Here is a 23,443-nt window from a genome sequence, read left to right as displayed (position 1 = left end):
TTTCACTAAATAAATAAATACTTGAGTGTGTCAATCCGACATCCACATTTTGGCGCCGTCTGTGGGGACGGAGGAATCTTGAGTCGTCAAATTTTCTCTATATACTACATTTCCGAGGTAAGCAGCAATGGCCGGAGAAGACGCTACCAACGCTTCATTAGCCGAAACTCTCAAAACCATGTAGCAAGCTATGACGAAAATGTCGCAGAAGTTCTCGAATGTGGAAAAAGCTGTTGAAACACTGCAAACAACCCATGTATCACTTAGTCAAAATATAGCACGATACAGTCTCGTGTTCGTTCTTTGAATGCAGGAAATCCCCTCAGAGTTTGAAGAACTATCTTCAGTTCTCCAAACTCCTTTGCGCGAAATGCAACAAATGAACAAACAATTCCGGATGATGCAAATGCGGAAGTCCAACCGGAAGATGGAGAAACACATCCAGGAGACAAAGATCAGTTCGTGAATCAACACGAGCAAGAAAATTTCAACCAGTTCGAAACCATGAGGGAAGTAAGCCTTGAGTTGAAAGAAATGAGGTCGAAATTCCATCAGGTACAAGCTCGGAACCGGATATCAACCGGGTCATCAAAGAAGCTAGGCGAACACCTTTCGTCCTGCAAATTGCTAGCTTGAGAATCAAAGATTCTCGAAAGCTTAACCTAGAACCGTACAACGGCTTGGAAGATCTGAAAGGCTATCTCGCAGCTTTTCTAATTTCTTCTAGACGGGTCGATTTGAATGAAGCCAACGAAGATGGAGGATACTACAAGCTTTTCTCTGAAAATCTGTGCGGACAAGCACTGATGTGGTTCACCAAGTTGGAATCGGGCTAGATCAGCAACTTCAATGAGCTATCAACAGTGTTTCTGAAACAATATTCCATTCTTATGGATAAAAGCATTTCAGACACTGATCTTTGGAATTTATCTCAAGGGCCGAACGAAACACTTTGGGCTTTCATTACCAAGTTCAAGAATGTACTTTCGAAGCTCCCAAGGATCTCGCAACAATCGGCTTTATCAGCCTTGCGGAAAGGATTATGGCATGATTCAAGATTCAAAGAAGACTTAATACTTCGCAAACCGGATACAATTCAACATGCATTATTCCGAGCGAACAATTGGATGGAAGTCAAAGAACAAAAAAGAAAGTTTCGCGAAAAAAAATAAGCAAGCAAAACCGGCAGTCACTTTCCCGCCGAAGAAGTTCGAACCTTAGGAGAACAAAGGATCAAGGAAGTTTGGTTCACAACCGTTCAACAATAACGTCAAGAAACAGTTTCAGGGAAAAGAAAAGTCAAACACTTGGGTCCGAGATGAAAGCTTGTATTGTGATATACACAGAGTGACCGTGCATCTGACCATGGATTGCAGCGTCCTTAAAAGGTATCTCGCGGAACTATGGGCAAGCGGAGATCTTTCCAAATTCAACATAGATGATTTCGTCAAACAATACCACGAGTCAAAGGATAATTCTGAGGCTCAAAACTCGAAAAGGCCAAGATTGACTAACGAAGAGGAACCAAGAAGTTCAAAAGGAAAAATCAACGTGATTCTTGGATGTTCTAAACTTTGCCGTGATTCCTTTAGCGCAATCAAAAAGCATAGGAGGAATGTTCTACTAAAATCAAGTTTGAGTAAGGAGGTAGATTTTCATGGCGCTTCAATATCATTTGACGAAAAGGAAACGCAACACCTCGAAAGACCTCAAGATGATGCACTATTCATTATGTTGGACGTTGGTAACTTTGAAGTATCAAGAATTCTCGTCGATACCGGTGCTCGGTTGATCTAATCTTTTTAGGCACTTTGGAAAGAATAGGAATAAGCAGGGCAGATGTAGTAGGACCTCCATCTCCTTTAGTAGCTTTCACAAGCGAGTTAGCGATGTCCCTCAGAACAATCAAGTTACCAGTCTTAGCGGGAAAGATGTCGAATATTGTGGATTTTGTCGTCTTTGATAAACCAGCGGCTTACAACCTCATCCTCGGAACTCCTTGGATCTACAGATGAAAGCGGTCCCCTCTACGTATCATCAATGCCTCAAATTTCCAACCCCAAACGGAGGGGAAACAATCCGGGAAGACTAAGAAGCTTCGAGAACATGTTATTTGGCTAGCCATCGATTGAAGATCCAATAGTAATTAACGAAGCCAGCAAAGAAAGGGGTAATCCCGAGATTTCCTAGTGGGCAGAAGGTAGATAATGTCGTGATCGAGGTAAATCTAGAAGACGATTGATATTGTTCAAATTACCTAGAACTACTCTCTCAAATAAGAGATCAATTGCAGTATTTTATGATCGAATTCACGGAGTTCTCTTGTTCAAACAATGAGTTAAATATCGAGATTAAGCTAGCAGGGTAGTAGTAAGAATGAAAGAGAACAAAGTAAAAAGACAGTAGATTGATTGTGTTGTAAACGATTTAATAAAGAGCTAGGAACATGGTAATCTCAGGAAACTATTGGTTAGTAGATCTAATGAAAGCTAGGTTGTTATCGAACCATTCTTAAACTCAAACTCTAATTATGGAATAACCGGTAGGCGTGCCGCGAAACTCCTTATATTTATAGCTAATAATAACCGGAAAAGCCGAGAAACTATCAACCTAAATATGCATTCTTAACGAGTTCAATTGTTCATCTTAATAGATACGTCGATTCTTATTACACACCTATAAACTAGACTCATCAAATAATAGATCCAATTACAGATACCTATGGCGGGCATATCTATTGTCTGGATTCAAGATCTAGTTAATTACTCTAGATCTAGCATTAGGCATAATTAAAGATGAAGAATTCTACGGCAATCTACTAAACCATATGACTCCCTAATGAGAAACCCTATTCCTAACAAGCAGACTACTCAAACATATTGGATGAAGCAAACAACATGATTAAGTGTGAAAGCATAAACACAGTAAATAGAGAAGGGGAAAGAAGGGATCTCTTCACTGTATTAAAAACTGGAATGAATCTCTCAAGAACAATGGATGAATAGCTTATGTCTCTCACAATAGGGTTTTGCAAAAGCTTAATAAAAGACTTGATAAAAGAAACTTAGGTCTAAAAACAATATATATAGACCCTAAAAACGTCCAGGGACTAATAATGCAAATAGGGAAGTCTTCTGGGGCAAACTTGAGCTTCTGTAAACTCGAAAGCGTCTAGGGTTTTTGCTGGGCCAAAACTGGTGTCGATCGACACCAAGAGTGTGTCGATCGACACTCCTCGCTGATTCCTGAACCAAAATCGTCCTTAGCTTCTTTTTCCTTAGCTTTTGCTCCAAAATGTCTCCTTTTCTCGATTGTTGTCCAATTGCATAGAATACCTGAAAAGACACTAAAAAGACTCGAGAAATAACATAAAGACTCAAAATCCTATACCTAAAACATAGATAAAATCGGTGAAAATTGGGTTAAATCAACTCCCCCAGACTTAGCTTTTGCTTGCCCTCAAGCAAAACACAAAAGCCGAACCCGTGGAAAAGGTTTTGAAAACAAAGGAACTCCCAACATTCTCTAGCCTATTGCCATGATCATCCAAACTAAGTCCATATGCCTAACAAGTCTAATCAAATCCTAACCAACATGTACTTCTCTGCAAGCTTACACAACATTCTAGATTCAATACCTAAGTTCCACAACTATACCCACCAGGGTTTCATCGCTGGATCTCATCAAACAAGCCAACATTCAAGATCCTTCTAGACTCATTCGTGTACTATACCATGATAAATTGATCATTCTTTATATATATATATATATATATATTTTCTTTTTCGGTATTCTTTCTCTCCCCCAGACTTATTCTTTTTAGAGAGTAAACAAAGGGGAACTCGCATACTGGATCGACACCCTCGGCATTTTCCAACCTTTGTAATTGATCATTCCAAATAATGTATAATAATGGGGTCATAAGAAACATTCCTACCCCTATACACTATCTGAAAGTCGTCTCAATCTCTCATTATTATTATTTATTTATTTTTATAAGGGGAGAGGAACATATTCTTTTTATCACATTGGTCTCAATATCAGGTATGAACAAGGAGTCAAGATCTATGAATACTAACCGTTTGAAGAGGTAAAAGGAAGAGCAGTGAGATTAGCTCCAGCCTTAGTGGTTGAGTTGGAAACTAGGATATCCTCAAGTCTGTTAGTTTGCCATCTAGATTTTTCAATAGTCGGATAGAGTCGAACCTGCAGCACTCATAAATCAGGTAATAAATAAGAGAAATAAAGATCATATCCCTAACTAAACTAAACAAAACGTTTTTTTTTTTTTTTTCTTTAAAAAAAAAAAGGGAAAGAGATAACTAAATGAACTGCAAAATAAGAAACAAAGTTAAAAGCATCGTTAGTAAGAACCTCCTCCAGACTTAAATGACACTGTCCCCAGTGGTATTCAAATCCAGAGAAAGTAGGAAAAATAAAACAAAGATAAAAGAAAATAAAAGAAAGGGATAAGAAAAATAAAACCAGTGGGTTGCCTCCCACTAAGCGTTTGTTTTGAGTCAATAGCTTGACTTGGCGGAGTTTAGGATGTGGGTGAGTGGTGGTGGAGGATTGATGCTGCCTCCTCGCCTTCCAAGGCGGTGTGTAAATGGATCTAGTTGGAGCAGCTTCTGGCGTCGATCGACACTCAGGGGTGTGTCGATCGACACTCATCTCGTCACCTACAAAAACAACAGGAGAAACAAGCTTTCGAGGAATTCTAGGTTTGTTATCTAGTGAAGCAGTCTTCGAATAATCTAAAGAATTAATCAAAGATAAAGCAGGAGAAAAGAGAGAAGAGAACTTATCACATAGGTCCTTAGGTGGTGTGGGTTGAAGAGAATGTGCAGAATCCTCTGTCTGTGAAATCCGAGGGTGTCGATCGACAGGGGTAGTGGTGTCGATCGACACAGTTGCTTTGCAACTGTCATTGGCGAGCTGAACGTGTTGTGTGTGGCTCTGTGGTGTGTGTGGCTCTGTGGTGGGATTCTGATCAGTCGAGGAGGTGTGTCTGTGCTGGAAGCAATGCAACTGATAGGTTTAGTAAGCTCTGAACCATCCATGCCAAACTCCATCTCCGAATCACAAACCTTGAGAGAGATTCTCCCTCTCTTCACATCAAACCTAGTATCAGCTATAGCTAGAAATGCTATTCCAAGGATAACAGGATCCTTGGGTTCCTTCTCATAGTCCAGGACCACAAAATCAGTAGGGATAACAGAGTTACCAACCTTAACAGGAACATCTTCAAGGATTCCTTCAGGGATTCGCTTGGAACGATCCGCGAAGAGAAGAGTGATGCGAGTAGGCCTGTAGTGAGTCATGCCTAGTCTCTCAGCAACAGACTTAGGCATGAGGTTGATGCTAGATCCCAGATCACACAAAGAGCGGCTGAATCTGCTTATGGAGATAGAGCAATCAAAAACAAAGCTACCTGGATCTGGAAGCTTCTAAGTGGTCTGATCAGGAGTAATGGTGCGGATGTACTCAGCTATGTCTACTCTGTGTGCCTTCTCCTTCTTGGCGTTAGACAGCATGATTGCACTGATGTCTCTGGTAAGCAGCTTAGCTTCATCTGAGCTAATTCCATTGTCAACAAGTCGCTTGACATACCTATTGAGTGAGGCGGAAGATGTCTCTGAAGCATCCTTAGGAAGAGGATGGAGCATCTTCTCCATTATGGTTGTGCACTTAGCAGCGTGAATCTCCTGCTTAGAACGACGCCTCCTCGGATAGGGGACATGAGGAGTGTAACGGGCTGGGGCTGCATAGGTACTTACACCTCACAAGGTGTAGTCCAGATCCAGTGTTGATCGACACTGGATGGGTATCGATCGACACCGTCGTATTAAGTCGTCTCTGAGAAAAGAGTCTCGTATGGTGTCGATCAACACAGGAGGGTGCCGGTCGACACCATCTCTGCTATTGCGAGCTTCAATCGTCTTCAGTGTCCAATTCCTCCCACACATCATCTCCTTCTCTGATCAAAATGGCATTGCAGCTCTTCTTTGGGTTAGCATCAGGATAACTAGGAAGAAAATCCTCTTGTCTCTTGATAGATTGTGCAGTTTGAGCTACCTATACATCTAGCTTCTTCAAGTGAGAGCTCAGATTGTCGATCTTCCCAGTAAGATCTGTGTAGATAGCATCAAACTTGCCATTAAACTCTACAACAAGCTTTGTTTGGCTTTCTAGAATCTGCTCAAGCATCGATTCCATTCTTGTCTATGATGAGGGTGGAGGGGGGGGGCTTGGTAAGTTGAATTACCATAGTTCCTCTGAAAGCTGCTCTGAGGAAAAGTCTTCTGGAAAGCACGCTTTGGAGGTTAGTTGGAGGAACCCTGGTTCCCTGTAAACCTGTTGCCACTGAAGTTGCCATGTGGCTGCCCAAACTTCCTGTATCCCTGACCATCTATGTAGAAGACTCCTTCCTCTGACTCAGGCTCAGGCTCAATAGTCTCTTCCTCAGCTGCAAAGTGGACATGCTTCTTCCCTGTTAGCTACATCAACAACAACCACGGTGGCTACAAAGGGTATAACAACTTCAAGACCAACAACCCCAACCTCTCTTACCGCAGCACCAACGTTGCTAACCCACAGGACCAAGTGTATCCTCCACAGCAACAACAAGGTCAGAACAAACCTTTTGTTCCCTACAACCAAGGTTTTGTTCCCAAACAGAAAGTTCAGGGGAACTACCAGCCGCAACCACCACCTAGGTTGGCACCTCAGCAAAACCAAGGTCATGCTGCTCCTAACGCTGACATGAAACAAATGCTATAATAGTTGCTTCAAGGGCAAGCCTCTGGCTCCATGGAAATGGCAAAGAAAATATCTGAGTTACACAATAAGCTGGACTGTAGCTACAATCATCTAAATGTCAAGGTGGAAACACTGAATACCAAAGTCCAATACTTAGAGGGACATTCTGCATCTACTTCAGCTCCAAAACAGATAAGCCAACTTCAAGGAAAAGCAATTCAGAATCCAAAAGAATATGCTCACGCTATCACTCTGCGTAGTGGAAAATCACTTCCAACTAGAGAGGAACCAAAGACAGTCACTGAGGACAGTGAAGATCAAGATGGGGAGGATTTTAGTCTCAGTAAAGATCGAGTTGATAAACAAGTCGAGCAGCCACTCGACCAGACACTCGAGCAACCACTTGAGAAGCCACTCGACCACGTTACTCGACCTACTACTTGACCAACCTTCCCAGCAACATCACCAACTGCTCCAAAACAAGTTACTGTCAAGAACAAAGAAAAGGTCTTTGTTCCTCCTCCTTACAAACAACAGCTTCCATTTCCTGGCCGTCACAAGAAAGCATTGGTAGATAAGTATAGAGCTATGTTTGCCAAGAACATCAAGGAAGTTGAGTTGCGGATACCTCTTGTTGACGCTCTAGCACTAATCCCGGATTCTCACAAGTTTCTGAAAGACTTGATCATGGAGAGAATTCAAAAAATGCAAGGGATGGTAGTATTGAGTCATGAATACAGTGCTATCATACAGAAGAAGATCATTCCTAAGAAGCTTAGTGATCCTGGTTCATTCACTCTACCATGCTCTTTAGGTCCATTGGCTTTCAACTAATGCCCATGTGATTTAGGAGCGTCAGTCAGTCTCATGCCGCTCTCTATTGCCAAAAGATTGGGGTTCACTCAATACAAATCCTGCAACATATCCCTTATCCTTGCGGACAGGACTGTAAGAATCCCTCATGGTTTACTCGAAAACCTACCAATCAGGATTAGAGCTGTCGAGATACCAACTGACTTTGTAGTCCTGGAGATGGATGAAGAGCTCAAGGACCCTTTGATTCTATGGAGACCTTTCTTAGCAACTGCAGGAGCTATGATTGATGTCAAGAAAGGGAAGATTGATCTAAATCTTGGCAAAGACTTTAGGATGACCTTTGACATCGAAGACGCAATGAAGAAGCCTACCATAGAAGGGCAACTCTTTTGGATTGAAGAAATGGATCAGTTAGCTGATGAGTTACAGGAAGAGCTGGCAGAAGAAGATCATCTTAACAGTGCTTTAACCAAAAGTGGCGAAGATGGATTTCTACATTTGGAAACTTTGGGATACCAGACGCTGTTAGACTCCCATAAAGCGCTGGAAGAATCAGAACCCTTTGAGGAATTGATTGGACCAGCAACAGAGGTATGAGAATAATAGAGATATCGATAGGTTGAAAAGACTTTCTTTTCTTTATTAGAAATCACTTAAACAATCTTACAGATCTGTTTCATCAGTTTTACACAGGTTAACACAACCTATCACTGACCAATTCCTAATCTACCCAACTCACAAACACAGCAACAACTATGTATCCCTCTTTGTTCACTCACCAAGAACCCTAATAGCCTACTGCTTAGAACTTGAGATTCACAAAGACGTGAGATCAGACAGCTACCTAAACCTAAAGCTTAGACTCCGATTATATATCAGACGGCTACCTAAACCTAAAGTTTAGACTTCGATTATATAGGTAATGACACACACGTCATTAACCTATTTCCTAATTCAAAGATATCTTCAAATCTTCTTTCCTTAATTTGCTTATATCTTGAATTACTTGTATATCACGTTTTGGAAACTCTAGTAACCAATTGCAGCTCGCCACGTCATCAGCATTCGAGTCTCGCAGCTCCTTGCTTACAGCAGCTCCCTGCTTACAGCAACTTCATGCTTACAGCTCCCTGATGTCCATATATCTTCATTCTCCCCCTTTTTGCTTAAATGTGACAACTGAAGCTCCAGTGGATCCTGTCAAGGTTAGTTTTCCAAAGAAACAACCACAATACAACATATATTCCAAATCCACAAGAATCTGAAATACATTCATTAGCATAAAACCAAGAAAACGATCAAGGTTCAGAAGCACACAACATACGACAGATATCAAAGGAGACCGATGCAGTTTCAGTAGTGCATATAAAATTAAGACCAAAGCTACACTACACATTTGCTCCCCCTTAACTACTGGATCCACGACATCAAGGTTCTCCCATATTCTCCCCTTGCTTGAGTGCACAGTCATGTAAAAACCAAAGCAATACAAGGCAAGAACATAGTTTTGTTTCTTTAACCTATGAAAAACACATGTTTTCTGTCTAGCACAGCTACGATCAGACATCTGTTAAACGCATTTCAACAAGTTTCCCTTCTACAAGTTCTCTGATGAAATGATATATGATTTCTATGTGCTTCGTGCGAGTGTGATGCACAAGATTTTTTGTGATATCAATAGCCCCAGTATTATCACAATGTATTAACAGAATTTCAGAATTCATACCATAATCTGCAAGCATCTGTTTCATCCACAGTAACTAAGTGCAACAGCTGCTTATGGCAATGTACTCAGCTTGAGTGGATGATAGGGAAACACAGTTCTGCTTCTTGTTGTGCCATGCAATTAGATTATTCCCCAAAAAGAAACATCCTCCTGATGTGTTGCGTCTGTCATCAATACATCCTGACCAATCTGCATCACAATAACCTGCAAGATTCTCATTAGTATGGTTAGTATAAGACAAACCATATTCAATTGTACCTTTCACGTATTTGATGATACGTTTAGCAGCATTCAGATGAGACACTTTAGGATTGGCTTGATAGCGAGCACACAGACACACACTGTGACAGAGATCTGGACGACTTGCTGTAAGATATAAGAGACTTCCAATCATCGATAGTTTCTGATCAACAGCCTGACCCCCTTCATCCTTTGATAACTTTGAAGCTTTACTTATTGGAGTATATGTCATCTTGCAGGTTTGCATATCAAAGCGTTTAATGAGATTCTTTGATCCGACTTCAGACACTCGTTTATGGTTGACCTTGATCTGCTTCCCCTTGTTGCAGGAACACCACGTACTACTCTTGTCATGTGTCTGGAGCATCCACTATCTAAACGCCAAGGATTGCATTCTGATCTATCTGTAGACGTGTACGCCACCTTTGCTACTACATGTTCGTCCTCATCTGATTCATCCAGTTGCATAATTGAAACGTTGCAGGTCAAGTTGATTTCCTCAGATTCATCTTCAGCTGATTCATCCAACTACATGAATGAGGCATTGTAGATCAGATTGATTTCCTCGGATTCATCTATAGCTCTGTTGTATTTCTCTTCATCATGCTCCTGTGACTTGCTGTACAAATCCAGTTTCTTAACCCATACTTTGCCAAACTTTGAAGGCTCTATAAAGCATTTTCGAGCTTGCCAGAGTTGTTTGACCTTGTTTTTGAACTTGTAACAGAAGCTCCTTGTGTGTCCAGTCTTTCCACAATGATAGCAGTCAAACACCCTTCGACCTCGTCTAGATTTGGTCCACACCTTTCTGTAACTAGTCTTCTGATGCAATACTGAAGCTTTGGGAGTTATTTTTTGCTTGATCGGTTTCTGCTCTTGCTTTACTGTGTTCTACAGAGCTGACTTGAGTTTACTTTCTTCCTCTTCATGATATGTTGTACTCTTTACAAAGTTCATGGTCTTAGGTCTATCAAGAGGCGTCTTGGACACAGAAGGCTGATAACCTAATCCTCGGTGATCTGACCCAACTATTCCCATAGACAGAATTTCATCAAGCTTCTTACCCCCATTGTTCAGCATTCTGATCTTCTTGTGATTCTCACTCAGTTCTCTTTCTAGCAAAAGAGATTTCTCCTTTTCTTGACTAAGACTCGCGTGAAGACAATTCATCTTTCTTTCTATTATCTGTTTCTCAGGCAATAGAACCTTTTCACCAACAGCTTCTTCCTTAATTTCTTCCTCCAAGAGATCCAGTTTTGCTGACAGCTGCAGATTCTCCTTTGTAAGTCTCAGCTTGTCCTTGCTAAATAGTAACCAGCTATCATACAAGATGCGATAGCTTTCACTTGTAATTTGTGTCTCATCACTGTCTGACTCAGAATCCTCACTGCTTGATTCATTGTCGCCCTTCGCACTGAAAGCAACAAAGTTCAGCATACCACCTGTCTCATCTTCACTGTCTGATTCAGAGTCACTGAAGCTCAGAAAGGATTTTTCTTTGCCTTTCTGAATGCTTGGACACTCAGCTTTGATGTTACCAATACCATCACACTCATAGCACTTCATATCCTTGCGTTTGGTGACAGGACATTCTGGTTTTGTGTGACCCATACCATCACACTCATGACATTTCACATCACGCCTTTTACCAGAAGTCTCGTTCTTCACAGGCCTGCTGCCTGATTTTTCTTCATCACTTCTGTTCCAACAACTGGGTTCCCTTGCATCACGACTGTCTTTGATTTTTCCTCTTTCAACACGCGTAAGAGCTTTTCCAAAATTTCTAGCCATAAGGGATAGATCATCTCTGATTTCCTGCAGCGGATCAGGAACTTTTTCTTTATCAGCCTTAAACGTTATCCCTTTGTTCTGATTTCGTTGATCTTCAGCAGCTTCCATTTCTTCAGACTTCAGAATTCCAACCAGTGCTTCATATTTGAGAGTATCTGTATTCTCATGATAGCTTTGTGTGCAGCATACTTCTGTGGTAGGCACCTGAGAAGTTTCTTCACTAACTTCTTTTCCTTGTAGGTTTTTCCCAGAGTTTTAGCTTCATTAGCAATCTTACTCTGTTTAGCACTGAATTCAATAACTGTTTCTGAAGGATCCATCCTGATGTTCTCAAAATATGTAGCTAGCTGATCCAATCTAGTTCGTTTTACACTAACATCTCCTTCATTCAGCTTCTGCAAAGTGTCCCACATCTGCTTAGCTGATTCACACCCTGAGACAAGGTTGTACTCGTTGTCATCCAGACAACAGTAGATAGCATTCATAGCTCTTGCATTAAACTAAGACAGGTTCTTCTCCTCTTCCGTCCAATTTGCCTTTGGTTTCAACACCTTGAGACCTGCTTCAGTTACGCTGAAAGGAGGTTCCCAGCCATCTTCTACAGCAGTCCATGCATCTTCTCCTTGTCCTCTGATTAGCTGTATCATCCGTGTTTTCCAGTAACCATACCCTCTATGACCGAGAGGTACAAGCCGCATGAGTTCAGACTTCGACATCCTTAATCCGCAGGATCTCAACCTGTATTGAGTGTTTACTCAGGTCGGTTTCCCGCTCTGATACCAAATGAGAATAATAGAGATATCGATAGGTTGAAAAGACTTTCTTTTCTTTATTAGAAATCACTTAAACAATCTTATAGATCTGTTTAATCAGTTTTAAATAGGTTAACACAACCTATCACTGACCAATTCCTAATCTACCCAACTCACAAACACAACAACAGCTATGTATCCCTCTTTGTTCACTCACCAAGAACCCTAATAGCCTACAGGTTAGAACTTGAGATTCACAAAGACGTGAGATCAGACGGCTACCTAAACCTAAAGCTTAGACTCCGATTATATATCAGACGGCTACCTAAACCTAAAGCTTACACTCCGATTATATAGGTAATGACACAAACGTCATTAACCTATTTTCTAATTCAAAGATATCTTCAAATCTTTTTTCCTTGATTTGCTTATATCTTGAATTACTTGTATATCACGTTCTGGAAACTCCAGCAACCAATCGCAGCTCGTCACATCATCAGCATTTGAGTCTCGCAGCTCCTTGCTTACAGCAGCTCCCTGCTTACAGCAACTTCATGCTTACAGCTCCCTGATGTCTATCAGCTCCCTGATGTCCATATATCTTCAAGGTAATGGTAATGAGCGAAGAAGGGTCAACACAAGTTCAACCTGCACACTCGAGAACATACTCGACCAATGACTCGACCTCGACTACTAGCGACTCTGGAGAGCTGATCATTCCAACTTTAGATGACTGGTCTGAACTCAAGGCACCCGAAAGTTGATCTCAAACCACTTCCTAAAGGTATAAGGTACGCATTCCTTGGTCCAAACTCTACTTACCCTGTGATCATTAATGCAGAGTTAAATGATGACGAAGTGAACCTGCTATTATCTGAACTTAGAAAGTATAGGAGAGCAATTGGTTATTCATTATCTGACATTAATGGAATTTCACCTAGTTTATGCAACCATAGGATCTACCTTGAAAACGAATTCTATTCTAGCATTGAACCACAGAGGAGGTTAAATCTCAACTTGAAAGAAGTAGTGAAAAAAGAAATTTTGAAACTGCTTGATGTTGGTGTCATCTACCCTATCTCTGATAGTACTTGGGTTTCTCCAGTGCATTGCGTCCCTAAAAAAGGTGGAATGATTGTAGTTAAAAATGAAAAGGATGAACTGATCCCTACTAGAACTATAACTGGTCATATAATGTGCATTGATTATAGGAAGATAAATGCTGCATGTAGGAAAGATCAATTTCTTTTATCATTCATTGATCAAATGCTTAAACGCCTAGCCAATCATCCATACTATTGCTTTCTTGATGGATATAGTGGTTACTTTCAAATACCAATTCACCCTAATGATCAAGAGAAAACCACTTTCACATGTCCTCATGGAACTTTTGCTTATAAGAGAATGCCATTTGGTTTATGCAATGCTCCTGCAACATTTCAGAGGTGTATGACCTCTATATTTTCAGATTTAATCGAGGAGATGGTGGAGGTCTTCATGGACGATTTTTCGGTCTATGGCCCCTCTTTCTCCTCATGTTTGTTGAATCTTGGCAGGGTATTGACCAGGTGCGAAGAGACGAACCTTGTTCTCAATTGGGAAAAGTGTCATTTCATGGTGAAGGAAGGCATAGTGTTGTGTCACAAGATATCAGAAAAGGGCATAGAGGTTGACAAAGGAAAAATTGAAGTGATGATGCAGTTGCAGCCACCAAAAACGGTGAAGGACATCAGAAGTTTCATTGGTCATGCTGGGTTCTACGGAAGATTTATTAAAGACTTCTCCAAGATAGCCAGGCCGTTAACCAGACTATTGTGCTAGGAGACCGAGTTTGAATTCGATGAGGACTGCCTCAAATCCTTTCACACCATCAAGGATGCTGATATGAGTCAAATTACCCTAATGACTACTCTCTCAAATAAAGAGGTTGTTAGAGCACTTAGGGATCGAATTCCACAAAGTTCTCGGATCACACAATAGATTAATAGTTTCGAATAAAGCTAAACAGAAAATATTATAAAAATAAAAGACAAGAAAACAATTAAAATTGGTTTGTAGATTTAGATGATTAAGACGTCGGGTTTAGGGAAATTCCTAGGAGATATCAGAATAGTAGAACTAGCATTAAGAATAATCAAAGATGAAGAATTCTAAATATATTATCCTAACAGGGTTTTTGATCTACTAATTCATCCAAATCCCTAATGAGAATCCCTAAACCCAACAAGAGAACTACTCAAGCATGATCATAGAAGAACAAAACATGATTGAATAAGAAATCGATTATGAAATTAAGAAGAGAAAAGAGTTTAGAAGAATCTTCTATAAAGGGAGTCTCCACAGGGTTTTGCTCCCAAGAATAAAAGAGATAATAAGAGTTAGGTCTAAACAATGACCTTTAAAACTATATATATATATATGACCTAAAACGTGCAGGGACTTCTTTAGAACTAGGAGAAAGTTCTGGGCCGAATTTGGAAATCTTCAAAACATCAATAAGTTGCGCAATTCAATTGCCGTCAGGTATTGGTGTCTCTCGACACCAGGGATTGTGTCGATCGACACCTACGTCAATTTTCGTCTCCGGATTACTGCCGTAGCTTAAGTTGTCTGTTTTGCTCCAGAATGCTTCATGATCTCCAAATGCATCCCACACATGTAAAGACCTGAAAAGGACTAGAAAAGACTCTAGAAATAACAAATAGACTCTCAAACCTATACCTAAATCATAGTTAAAAGCAGTGAAAATCGAGGTATATCAAATGCTTTGGTATCTGCTCCTGTTGTTCGAGCTCCTAATTGGGACTATCCATTCGAGATTATGTGTGATGCATCAGATTACGTAGTAGGAGCTGTTTTAGGCCAGAAAATATACAAGAAGCTTCATGTCATATATTACGCTAGCCGAACGTTGGATGAAGCTCAAGGAAGATATGCAACAACTAAGAAGGAGCTTCTAGCTGTTGTATTCGCATTTGAGAAGTTCAGAAGCTATTTGGTTGGATCAAAGGTCACTGTCTATACAGACCATGCAGCTTTGAGGCATCTGTATGCCAAGAAGGATACTAAACCAAGACTATTGAGATGGATACTTCTATTGTAAGAGTTTGACATGAAGATAGTATACAAGAAAGGCATTGAAAATGGTGCAGCTAACCATCTATGAAGGATGAGAATTGAAGAACCCATTCCGATAGACGATTCAATGCCAGAAGAGCAGCTCATGGTTGTAGAATTCTTCGGAAGGAGGTACAGTGGGAAAGAGTTCCACCAACTGAATGCTGTTGAAGGAGGATCTCCATGGTATGTTGATCACGTCAATTACTTGGCATGCGGAGTAGAGCCTCCTAACCTGACCAGTTATGAAAGGAAGAAGTTTTTCAGAGACATACACCATTACTACTGGGATGAGCCTTATCTTTACACTCTCTGTAAAGATAAGATCTACAGGAGATGCGTCTCAGAAGATGAAGTAGGAGGTATCCTGCTGCATTGCCATGACTCCGCATATGGTGGTTACTTCGCGATGTTTAAGACAATGTCAAAGATTCTACAAGCGGGCTTTTGGTGGCCAACAATGTTTAAGGACTCTCAGGAGTTTGTTTCAAAATGTGATTCATGCCATAGAATGGGCAACATCAGCATAAGAAATGAGATGCCTCAAAACCCAATCTTGGAAGTGGAGATCTTTGATGTATGGGGATTTGAGTTTATGGGTCCATTCCCATCTTCATACGGTAACAAGTATATACTGGTCGCCGTAGATTACGTATCAAAGTGGGTCGAAGCTATTGCTAGTCCTACCAACGATGTAAAAGTTGTGCTGAAGCTGTTCAAGATCATAATCTTCCCGAGATTTGGAGTTCCCAGGGTAGTAATCAGTGACGGTGGGAAGCATTTCATCAACAAGGTCTTTGAAAACCTCCTGAAGAAGCATGGAGTAAAGCACAAAGTCGCCACCCCTTATCATCCACAGACAAGCGGGCAGGTTGAGATCTCTAACAGGGAGATAAAAACAATTCTGGAAAAGACTGTTGAGATTACAAGGAAAGACTGGTCTGCAAAGCTTGATGACGCACTGTGGGCTTACAGGACAGCTTTCAAGACACCCATTGGTACAAGTCCTTTTAATTTCCTCTATGGAAAATCATGTCACCTACCTGTCGAGCTCGAGTACAAAGTTATGTGGGCAGTAAAACTCCTGAACTTTGACATAAAAACCGCTGAGGAGAAACGGTTGATCCAACTCAGTGACCTTGATGAGATCCGTTTAGAAGCTTATGAGAGCTCTAAAATCTACAAGGAGATAACTAAGCTTAAATCTCGTTTGAAACTCTTTCTAGGAAAGCTTAAATCCATGACAAGAAGATAATCACTAAGGATTTTTAGGTTGGTGATCAGGTGCTGCTATTCAACTCTCGTTTGAAACTCTTTCTAGGAAAGCTTAAATCCAGATGGTCTGGCCCCTTTTTTTATCACTGACGTCCGTCCTTATGGAGCAGTCACTCTAGCTGGTAAGAGTGGAGATTTCACAGTAAATGGTCAAAGGCTCAAGAAATACTTAGCAGATCAAATCCTTCCAGAGGTGACGTCGATTCATCTCCAGGAACTTCTTGATGATTAAAGGAGTAAAGGAGTCAAGCTAATGACTTTAAACAAGCTCATTTGGGAGGAAGACCCATGACTATCTCTGTTAATAAATTTTTCACATCTTGTTATTTTTTATTTGTTTTCGTTGTGTTTATGGTTCTCATGAACAAAGGAACAACGTGGAGATAGAGTAAAAATTCAAAACTTTTACTCTACAGAAGGCCTGGGGATCGTGTGTATATCCCAGTAGAGTATATATGATGTCTAAAACCCAAATTTTTTAAATCATCATTATACTCGACCAACAGGAGCTACAGAGACTTGCAAGGAGTTTATCAAGTTTAAAGAAGGTTTCCTGCAGTTTTCCCAGTCAACAGGGAACAAAGTTCAAAAACAAGTCAACAAAGTGTGGACCACACGCTTTTTCCCTGAAGATACGATGGAGAGAGAATCTCAAACTCAATCTCCACCACTCCTTTTTCACTTGACTAACCTCTCTTCATTATACAACCACTCGACCACGCTCGACTTTTCTTGTCCACCGCACTTCACCACAAATTGCCATCTCACTCTAGTCTCCAAGGTTTACTTGACCACCAGCAAGCCTACCACACGACCGCGGAGAAGAAAATCACACAACCCCTTCTCGCCGTACTCGACCGCTTCGCCACAGTCACCAAGCTCATTTTCTTCGTAACTCGACCACGCGTCTCGTTTCGCTCCCTGCTGGTTCTGGTTCATTGAAGTTATACTCAACCATGTTAACCTACTCGACCGTCGACTTGTGGTTTCGTCCTTACCAATTCCGGCTCACCAAAGAAGTACTCGACCTCTGGACCTCACCGGCTGAACTCGACCTCAAAATTTCACTCGACCTCCTACAGCCAACCACTCGACCTTTGGTGCTAGCAATCAACAGAGCCACTCAACTTCAGAGACTTTACTCGACCACTGGTTTCTACTCTACTCAATCCAATTCGTGATAGAGTAACTCGGGAGCACTTCAGTTTACTCGAGTATTATACTGTACTCGACCAAATTGGTCAATTTCATTGCCTTTTGATAACAATTTTCGTTTCATTGTTATCTTTGAGACTAACCTACTGACATTTGAGTTTTGAGTTCCAAATCTTCTGCAGGAGAATCATAAGTAATTACAGTGGTAGTTCTTCTGTTGACCCTGACTATAACATGGATGAGACAGAGTCGTCGTCTTCAAGGCCATAAAGAGAACAGAGAGAATATGATACCTTCAGAAGAAAAGAAGAGATAGCTCGAGGGAAAAGAGCAATGACAAAGAGGTATGAGCTTATAGATGAGGATCTAGAAGGCGAGTACATACCCGAGCATACTCGCAGAGCCACCAAACTTCTGCACAAACCTGATGTGTTGCCTGCTGAGGAATATATAAGGCTCTTCAAACAGAATGCGTTCTGTAGCACAAGGTATCCATGCTCGACCACACTTGCACAACTTGGATTGTTGGAGGATGTTCAACACCTGCACCAGAGTTGTCATATGGACACTCTGATGGCTTATCCGTATGAGCATATGAAGAAGAGACAATTCAATTCCTCTCCACATTACAAGTGGAGCTTTACCAAGGTATGACCTCTGATGAGTTGGAATGCGAAGGATTGGGATTCTTGATATTCTCTGTGTATGGTCATGAGTATAGGTTATCAATCAAGCGCTTGGAAGGATTGTTTGGTTTCCTCAATGGAACGCGTACTAAGCCCAAGTATGACAGAGAAGAGTTGAAAGACTTATGGATCACCATTGGCAGCTTTGTACCGCTGAATTCTTCCAGGTTAAAGAGCAATTTGAAATGCAGCCCTGTCATCAGGTACTTCCAGCGTTCTATAGGCAATGTCCTCTACTCCTGAGAGATCACAGGAACTGTTACCAATTCTGATATGGAGATGATCGCTATTGCTCTCAAAGGCACTCTCCACCAAACTAAGAACAAAATGTCTCTCCAAGGTGAAATCAATGACACACCTCTCTTTGTACTTCTTCTTATCCACATGTGTGGATAGAAGAGCTGGGCTGTCAGCAATAACAACAAGAGAGCACGAGGCGCTCTTGCATAGGCGGTGTTGTGATACTGATTTTGATCGCTTGTGGAGTCCCAATCACATCTGATGGACTCGAGCCATGGGCAATGGATATCGAGCATCTACGTCACTGCGAATTCTTGGAGTTTGCAATGGTGGGCGACATGTACCGTTTTAGGTTTGAGCACTCTACGGATAAGAGAACCAGCATCCTTCTCCCCAGCCCTGAGGTTACACGCATAATAGAGGGAGATAACATTGATTTTAGGCCCGAGCTTGGGAACGCTCCGCCATTGGATGAGGATGATCTTATAGAAGAAGCTGCTGAGGATGGGATGGATGAAGACAGAGAAGTGGAGTTTGACACTTGCATGTATCATTTTAGTGAACATGTACCTCCAGCGAGGGAAAGCAAGAGCTTGAGTGAAGCTCATAGGAATAAAAACAAGCTGTAGAAGTGGTGCAAGAAGCAGGACAAGCTACTCACCAAGTGCCTCAAGACTATCAAGTTTCTGACAGATAAGCTGAGCTATTCCTCTTCCACTACAGCTATTCCACAGGGATAGTCTCCTCTAGAGATGCCAACGAGGAGATTTGATGAGCCTGAGCCAAGTAAGCACAGGCCTGAGCCTAGTGAGCAGAGAGTCTCACATGTCCCTGCTAGACATTCATCATTCGAGTCTCGGGAGCATAAGAGAAGAAGGAAGGCTACACTCGTCGCTTTAGAAGCGAATCACGCCTTATTCACTCGACCGCGGTGCTGGCTGTGGATGTCGGATTCACACACTCAAGTATTTATTTATTTAGTGAGAAGGATTATTCTTGAGAACAAATATACTAGAAAATAGATATATGATTATAGAGAAAACTATGAGTATTGTAAAAGAATGTGTATAGCTAATTTGTACCAAAAAATACGTGTGTCTTTACATGGTCTTTGACCCATAGTGGTGTCGAATTTGAAACCACTTTGGGCCTCCTGGACTTCACCCTTCGGCTCATTTTTCTTCTTCAGTTCGAGTAGTCCTAACTTCGATGTTGCACCCACTTTGCGAATCGACATCTCGCTCATACCCTTACTTCGAAGAATCTTACGGGCCTTTCCTCTTATGGGCCTTCCTTATTTGTGTAGCAATCTTTAGCCGGTCCCGAGCCCATAGTGCGGGATCTGACACCAACAATTAGCCCCCCAAGTCTTTCGAAGTGACACTCCAGTTTGGAGGACTTTAATGTTTCAGAGGCAAAGATTGCGCCAAATGACTCTCTGATTTCCCGCCTAAATCACGTTATTGCTTTGATCTCGGAATCTTCTACAATCACTCGCGCAACATCTGTCACAATTATGACCGTATATTGTTTATTTACTATTAAAGCGGGGAAACTCTTCCACTTCCTCCACGACTCCCTAGGCGGTTCCGTCATCATCACTGGCTAACGTAAAGGTAAATTCACTTTACTCTTTCCTTGTTATTTTTCACGCTTTCACTCTCAAAGCAAAATTCTTTTTTCTCTCTCGAAACCTTCAATCCTCTTTTTTACTACACGATGAATTTTGAAATTGAAAGACCTGAATCCCCCTCTTTCGATGATGTCGGCTCTAGTAACAACCTTTGCACCCGGTCAAATGATATCGCCGGTCCCCACTATCAATCCACATGCACACTCCAATCTCTTAATCGATTGGGAGAGCTCTGTCGGATTCCGGCTGAAGTAATGAAGGACTTGCAGACACCGGAGCCTACCGAATCACCGGAGGACCACCGCCCTGGGTTCTTCTGCGTGTATGAGATCTATTTCAAGGGTTGCGGCTTGACTTTTCCTCTTCCCGAAGCCCTCGTTCGATACCTGGCAGCCCTTGAAATCGCTTTGCCCCAACTAACCCCCAATCTCCTCTGGACTATTCTGGGGATTATTACTATCGCGGCGGAAGCCGGGTATGTCATCGGGGTTCCCGAACTGAATGAACTTCTTAATGTGAGGAGATCTTCGAAGAAAGTCGGATACTTCTCGGCTTATCCGAACGCCAACAGAAACCTCATCTCGCACCTCCCTAACAAAGACGAGAACGAGCATCACCCGTGGTTTTTAGTCAAAAAGAGCCCTACTTCGATTGGAAATCTTCCGGACTTGCTCCCCTCGAAGTGGACTACTAAGCCCGGTAGATGTTAGGTCATGCATATGAACTTTATTTTATTTCTTGTCTTATCTGACCAACTTTTATTTTTCAATTCGCAGCTTTCATCGCACCAACCCTATCGACCGTCGAATTCGGCGAATTCTTCAAAATCGTCATCGAAGGGGAAACCCTTTGGAACTCCTTTACTTTTGACCGGTTCATAGAGGCCAACCACAAGCTCAGGATGAGACCTCCTGGACATCTTCTCCAACTGCCATTGCCCCCTCCCCTACCTCAAGGGACTTCTGCTCGGGCCATCGCAGCTCGACGCAAGACGCTGTCCAAGTCGATCGTGGAGGCTTGCGAAACAAACAAAACATTCCTCCAATCCGCAGTCGACAAGAAAGAATACAGCAGAACCTTGCTGGTTGACGATGGCAGCGCCGAAGGGGCAAGATCTGCCGGCGCCTACAGACCCACTCCTCACCGCGAAGGCCACAGCGGCCGGTTATCTCACAGAGAACGATCACCGCACCGTGATTCACCTCGGCCTGCCTCCCGAACTGGACTAAGCAGCGAACGGCTTGCTGACTTAATTCAGAAAAAGAGAGACAGATCAACCGGCGACAGCTCCTCCCCCAAAAGAGATAAGACGAGAGCCCAAACTGATCGCTCTCCTCGCCTATCGGCACCATCCCGTTCTATGGGTCCTCCTCCTCCAGTCACCGTATCTCCTTCGTCTGGATCCGGAGGTGAAAAGGCCGACCGGAGTGCAAACCCCTGACGAGAAGAAGCTGAGGTCCGAGATGCTGGAACTAAGGTTATTCTGGTTCCTCAGACCAAGTCGCTCACGGGTTAGAAATTACCTTCCGTTTGTTTATACCTGCCTTATCGTTTCGATTTACTGACTTAACGCTCCTTGCCTGGTCTAATCCTTTCTTTATTCTAACAGCGATGGAAACAGAGGGAAATGTCTTTCGATGCTTCAAAACTCGAAAAGACACCATCCTGCCAGCCTTTGATAGGTGGCGCCCTGTAATTCGCGAGCGATTCCTACTCCATGCCGCCACTCATCTCGGGTTAGTTCTCTTCACCCGTAATAATTTTTAAACTTCATCCCTCCACTTAGATGCCAAATCTTTTTCATTATTACTTGGTTCAGGCAAACAACAAACTCAATGACATGATTGAGTACTACGAGAGACTGTTGCTAGACAGGGAGAAGGAGGTTATGACGTGGAAAGACAACTATTCGTCCCTTGAGTCCGATCTCCGTTCTTCAAATGACGCGAGGCAGAAACTGGAGGATCAACTAGACAATCTCTCCTCCGAACTCATGAAATCCAACGGTGAATTGCAGGACCAATACCAGAGGTATGACAAGATCCAAGAAGAACTCTCAACTGCTCGGGACACACTTTCAGAATCCGAATCCAGTGCATACGACTTGTCCAATCAACTGTCCGAATTGCAGCTCAAGTACCAAGCAGTGGCTAACTATCGGGATGCTAAATTAGCGAGGTCGGCATCAAAGGCCAGAAAAGAAGTGAAAGGTCGCGGGATGGAATTGATCCAAGGGGCAATCATCTTCATTCAAACCGAGAAGGTTAGGACGGAGTTGGAATCAGACATCAAGGAGTACGAGAGCAATCTCCTCCTTTTGGACCAAACCCATGAAGACGACTTCTCCGAGAAACAAGAGAGGAACGAGTTGAAGACCGTCCTGGAGGAGAAGCGAAGTCGTTTAGCTGTCCTTCCTTCCTCGTCGTTCAACCCTCAACAGTTTGAGGAATTCTACACCGAATCGCCTCCCTTGGACCAATCTGGTTTAGATTAGGCCGGTACATTTCAAAGCTTTTGAAACCTAACCATAGCAAATTATTCTTGTACTTTTTCTAATCCGAAATAATTGTCTCAGGCCCCAGTGATCCCATGGAACCCGAAGCACCCATCGTGCCGGTGACGATTCCCGAAGCGGTAGCCATCCCGCCAGAACTTCCTCCATCCGCGAACTCGGAGAAAGTGGTCATTGAGGACGATGATGGTTCAGACTCCGGGGTTCCTAGCGAGCAGCCTACTACTGGCGAATCGGGTGAGAATAAGACAGTTGCCGCAGATCCTGAACCAGCTCAACCCGAACTCGGGGTGCCCGAGAACTTGTAGTGGATGTGTCCACTTAATGGAGATTGTCCCTTAAACTCAAAGTCTATTTCAATTTTTTGAATTATTTTACCTGCCTAAGTAGGCTAAACAAGTAGTTTGCCTAAGGAGGCTTTTAAACCTTTCTTTTAAGATTATGGACCCAAGAGGGTTTCCTTTGTGCTAAATTTAAGTATGGATTTGCAAAGTCCATCTTTTAAATAGCATCTTTGTTAACCATGTGGTCAAGTTATGGGATTCGTAGGTTGATCAGACCTACCCCTAAAAAATGCGGACTCGAATCCGCGAACTCCCCAACTCGGGTTTAGTCAGTTAGATTTATTTTCTGGGCTTTGAGCTTTTATTATTTTTCCTTTATTTAATGGCCCACTTGTCTTAAATGCGACGGTTGCCATTTTGTCCTCGGAAAAAAAAAAAGTGTCACGCTTCTAAG

At 42.2% G+C, this 23,443-nt stretch overlaps 1 protein-coding gene and 6 pseudogenes across 7 annotated transcripts; 5 read left to right on the top strand and 2 right to left on the bottom strand.

Annotated features, from left to right (window-relative positions):
* Nucleotides 1–129: 129 nt before the first annotated feature.
* On the top strand, nt 130–2,015 carry AT5G32596 (annotated as a pseudogene; the record flags this gene model as incomplete). The annotated part of the gene is made up of 1 exon: nt 130–2,015.
* A 2,107-nt stretch (nt 2,016–4,122) lies between these two features.
* On the bottom strand, nt 4,123–6,444 carry AT5G32594 (annotated as a pseudogene; the record flags this gene model as incomplete). The annotated part of the gene is made up of 1 exon: nt 4,123–6,444.
* Nucleotides 6,445–6,495: 51 nt separating this feature from the next.
* On the top strand, nt 6,496–8,255 carry AT5G32595 (annotated as a pseudogene; the record flags this gene model as incomplete). The annotated part of the gene is made up of 1 exon: nt 6,496–8,255.
* An 811-nt stretch (nt 8,256–9,066) lies between these two features.
* On the bottom strand, nt 9,067–12,051 carry AT5G32593 (annotated as a pseudogene; the record flags this gene model as incomplete). The annotated part of the gene is made up of 1 exon: nt 9,067–12,051.
* Nucleotides 12,052–12,816: 765 nt separating this feature from the next.
* On the top strand, nt 12,817–16,459 carry AT5G32592 (annotated as a pseudogene; the record flags this gene model as incomplete). Its single annotated transcript has 1 exon — nt 12,817–16,459.
* A 1,508-nt stretch (nt 16,460–17,967) lies between these two features.
* On the top strand, nt 17,968–19,491 carry AT5G32591 (annotated as a pseudogene; the record flags this gene model as incomplete). The annotated part of the gene is made up of 1 exon: nt 17,968–19,491.
* A 788-nt stretch (nt 19,492–20,279) lies between these two features.
* Nucleotides 20,280–23,013, top strand: AT5G32590 (myosin heavy chain-like protein; the record flags this gene model as incomplete). The annotated part of the gene is made up of 6 exons (NM_122838.2): nt 20,280–20,892; nt 20,970–21,602; nt 21,657–21,704; nt 21,803–21,885; nt 22,013–22,676; nt 22,769–23,013. 6 exons carry the CDS (start codon nt 20,280–20,282, stop codon nt 23,011–23,013), a joined length of 2,286 nt encoding a protein of 761 aa, NP_198299.2.
* Between the last annotated feature and the right edge of the window lie 430 nt (nt 23,014–23,443).

This window comes from Arabidopsis thaliana, chromosome 5 (assembly GCF_000001735.4).
Source record: "Arabidopsis thaliana chromosome 5, partial sequence".
Classification (NCBI taxonomy): domain Eukaryota; kingdom Viridiplantae; phylum Streptophyta; class Magnoliopsida; order Brassicales; family Brassicaceae; genus Arabidopsis; species Arabidopsis thaliana.
Note: the sequence above shows the minus strand (reverse complement) of the source record. Positions and strands in the feature narration are given on the sequence as shown.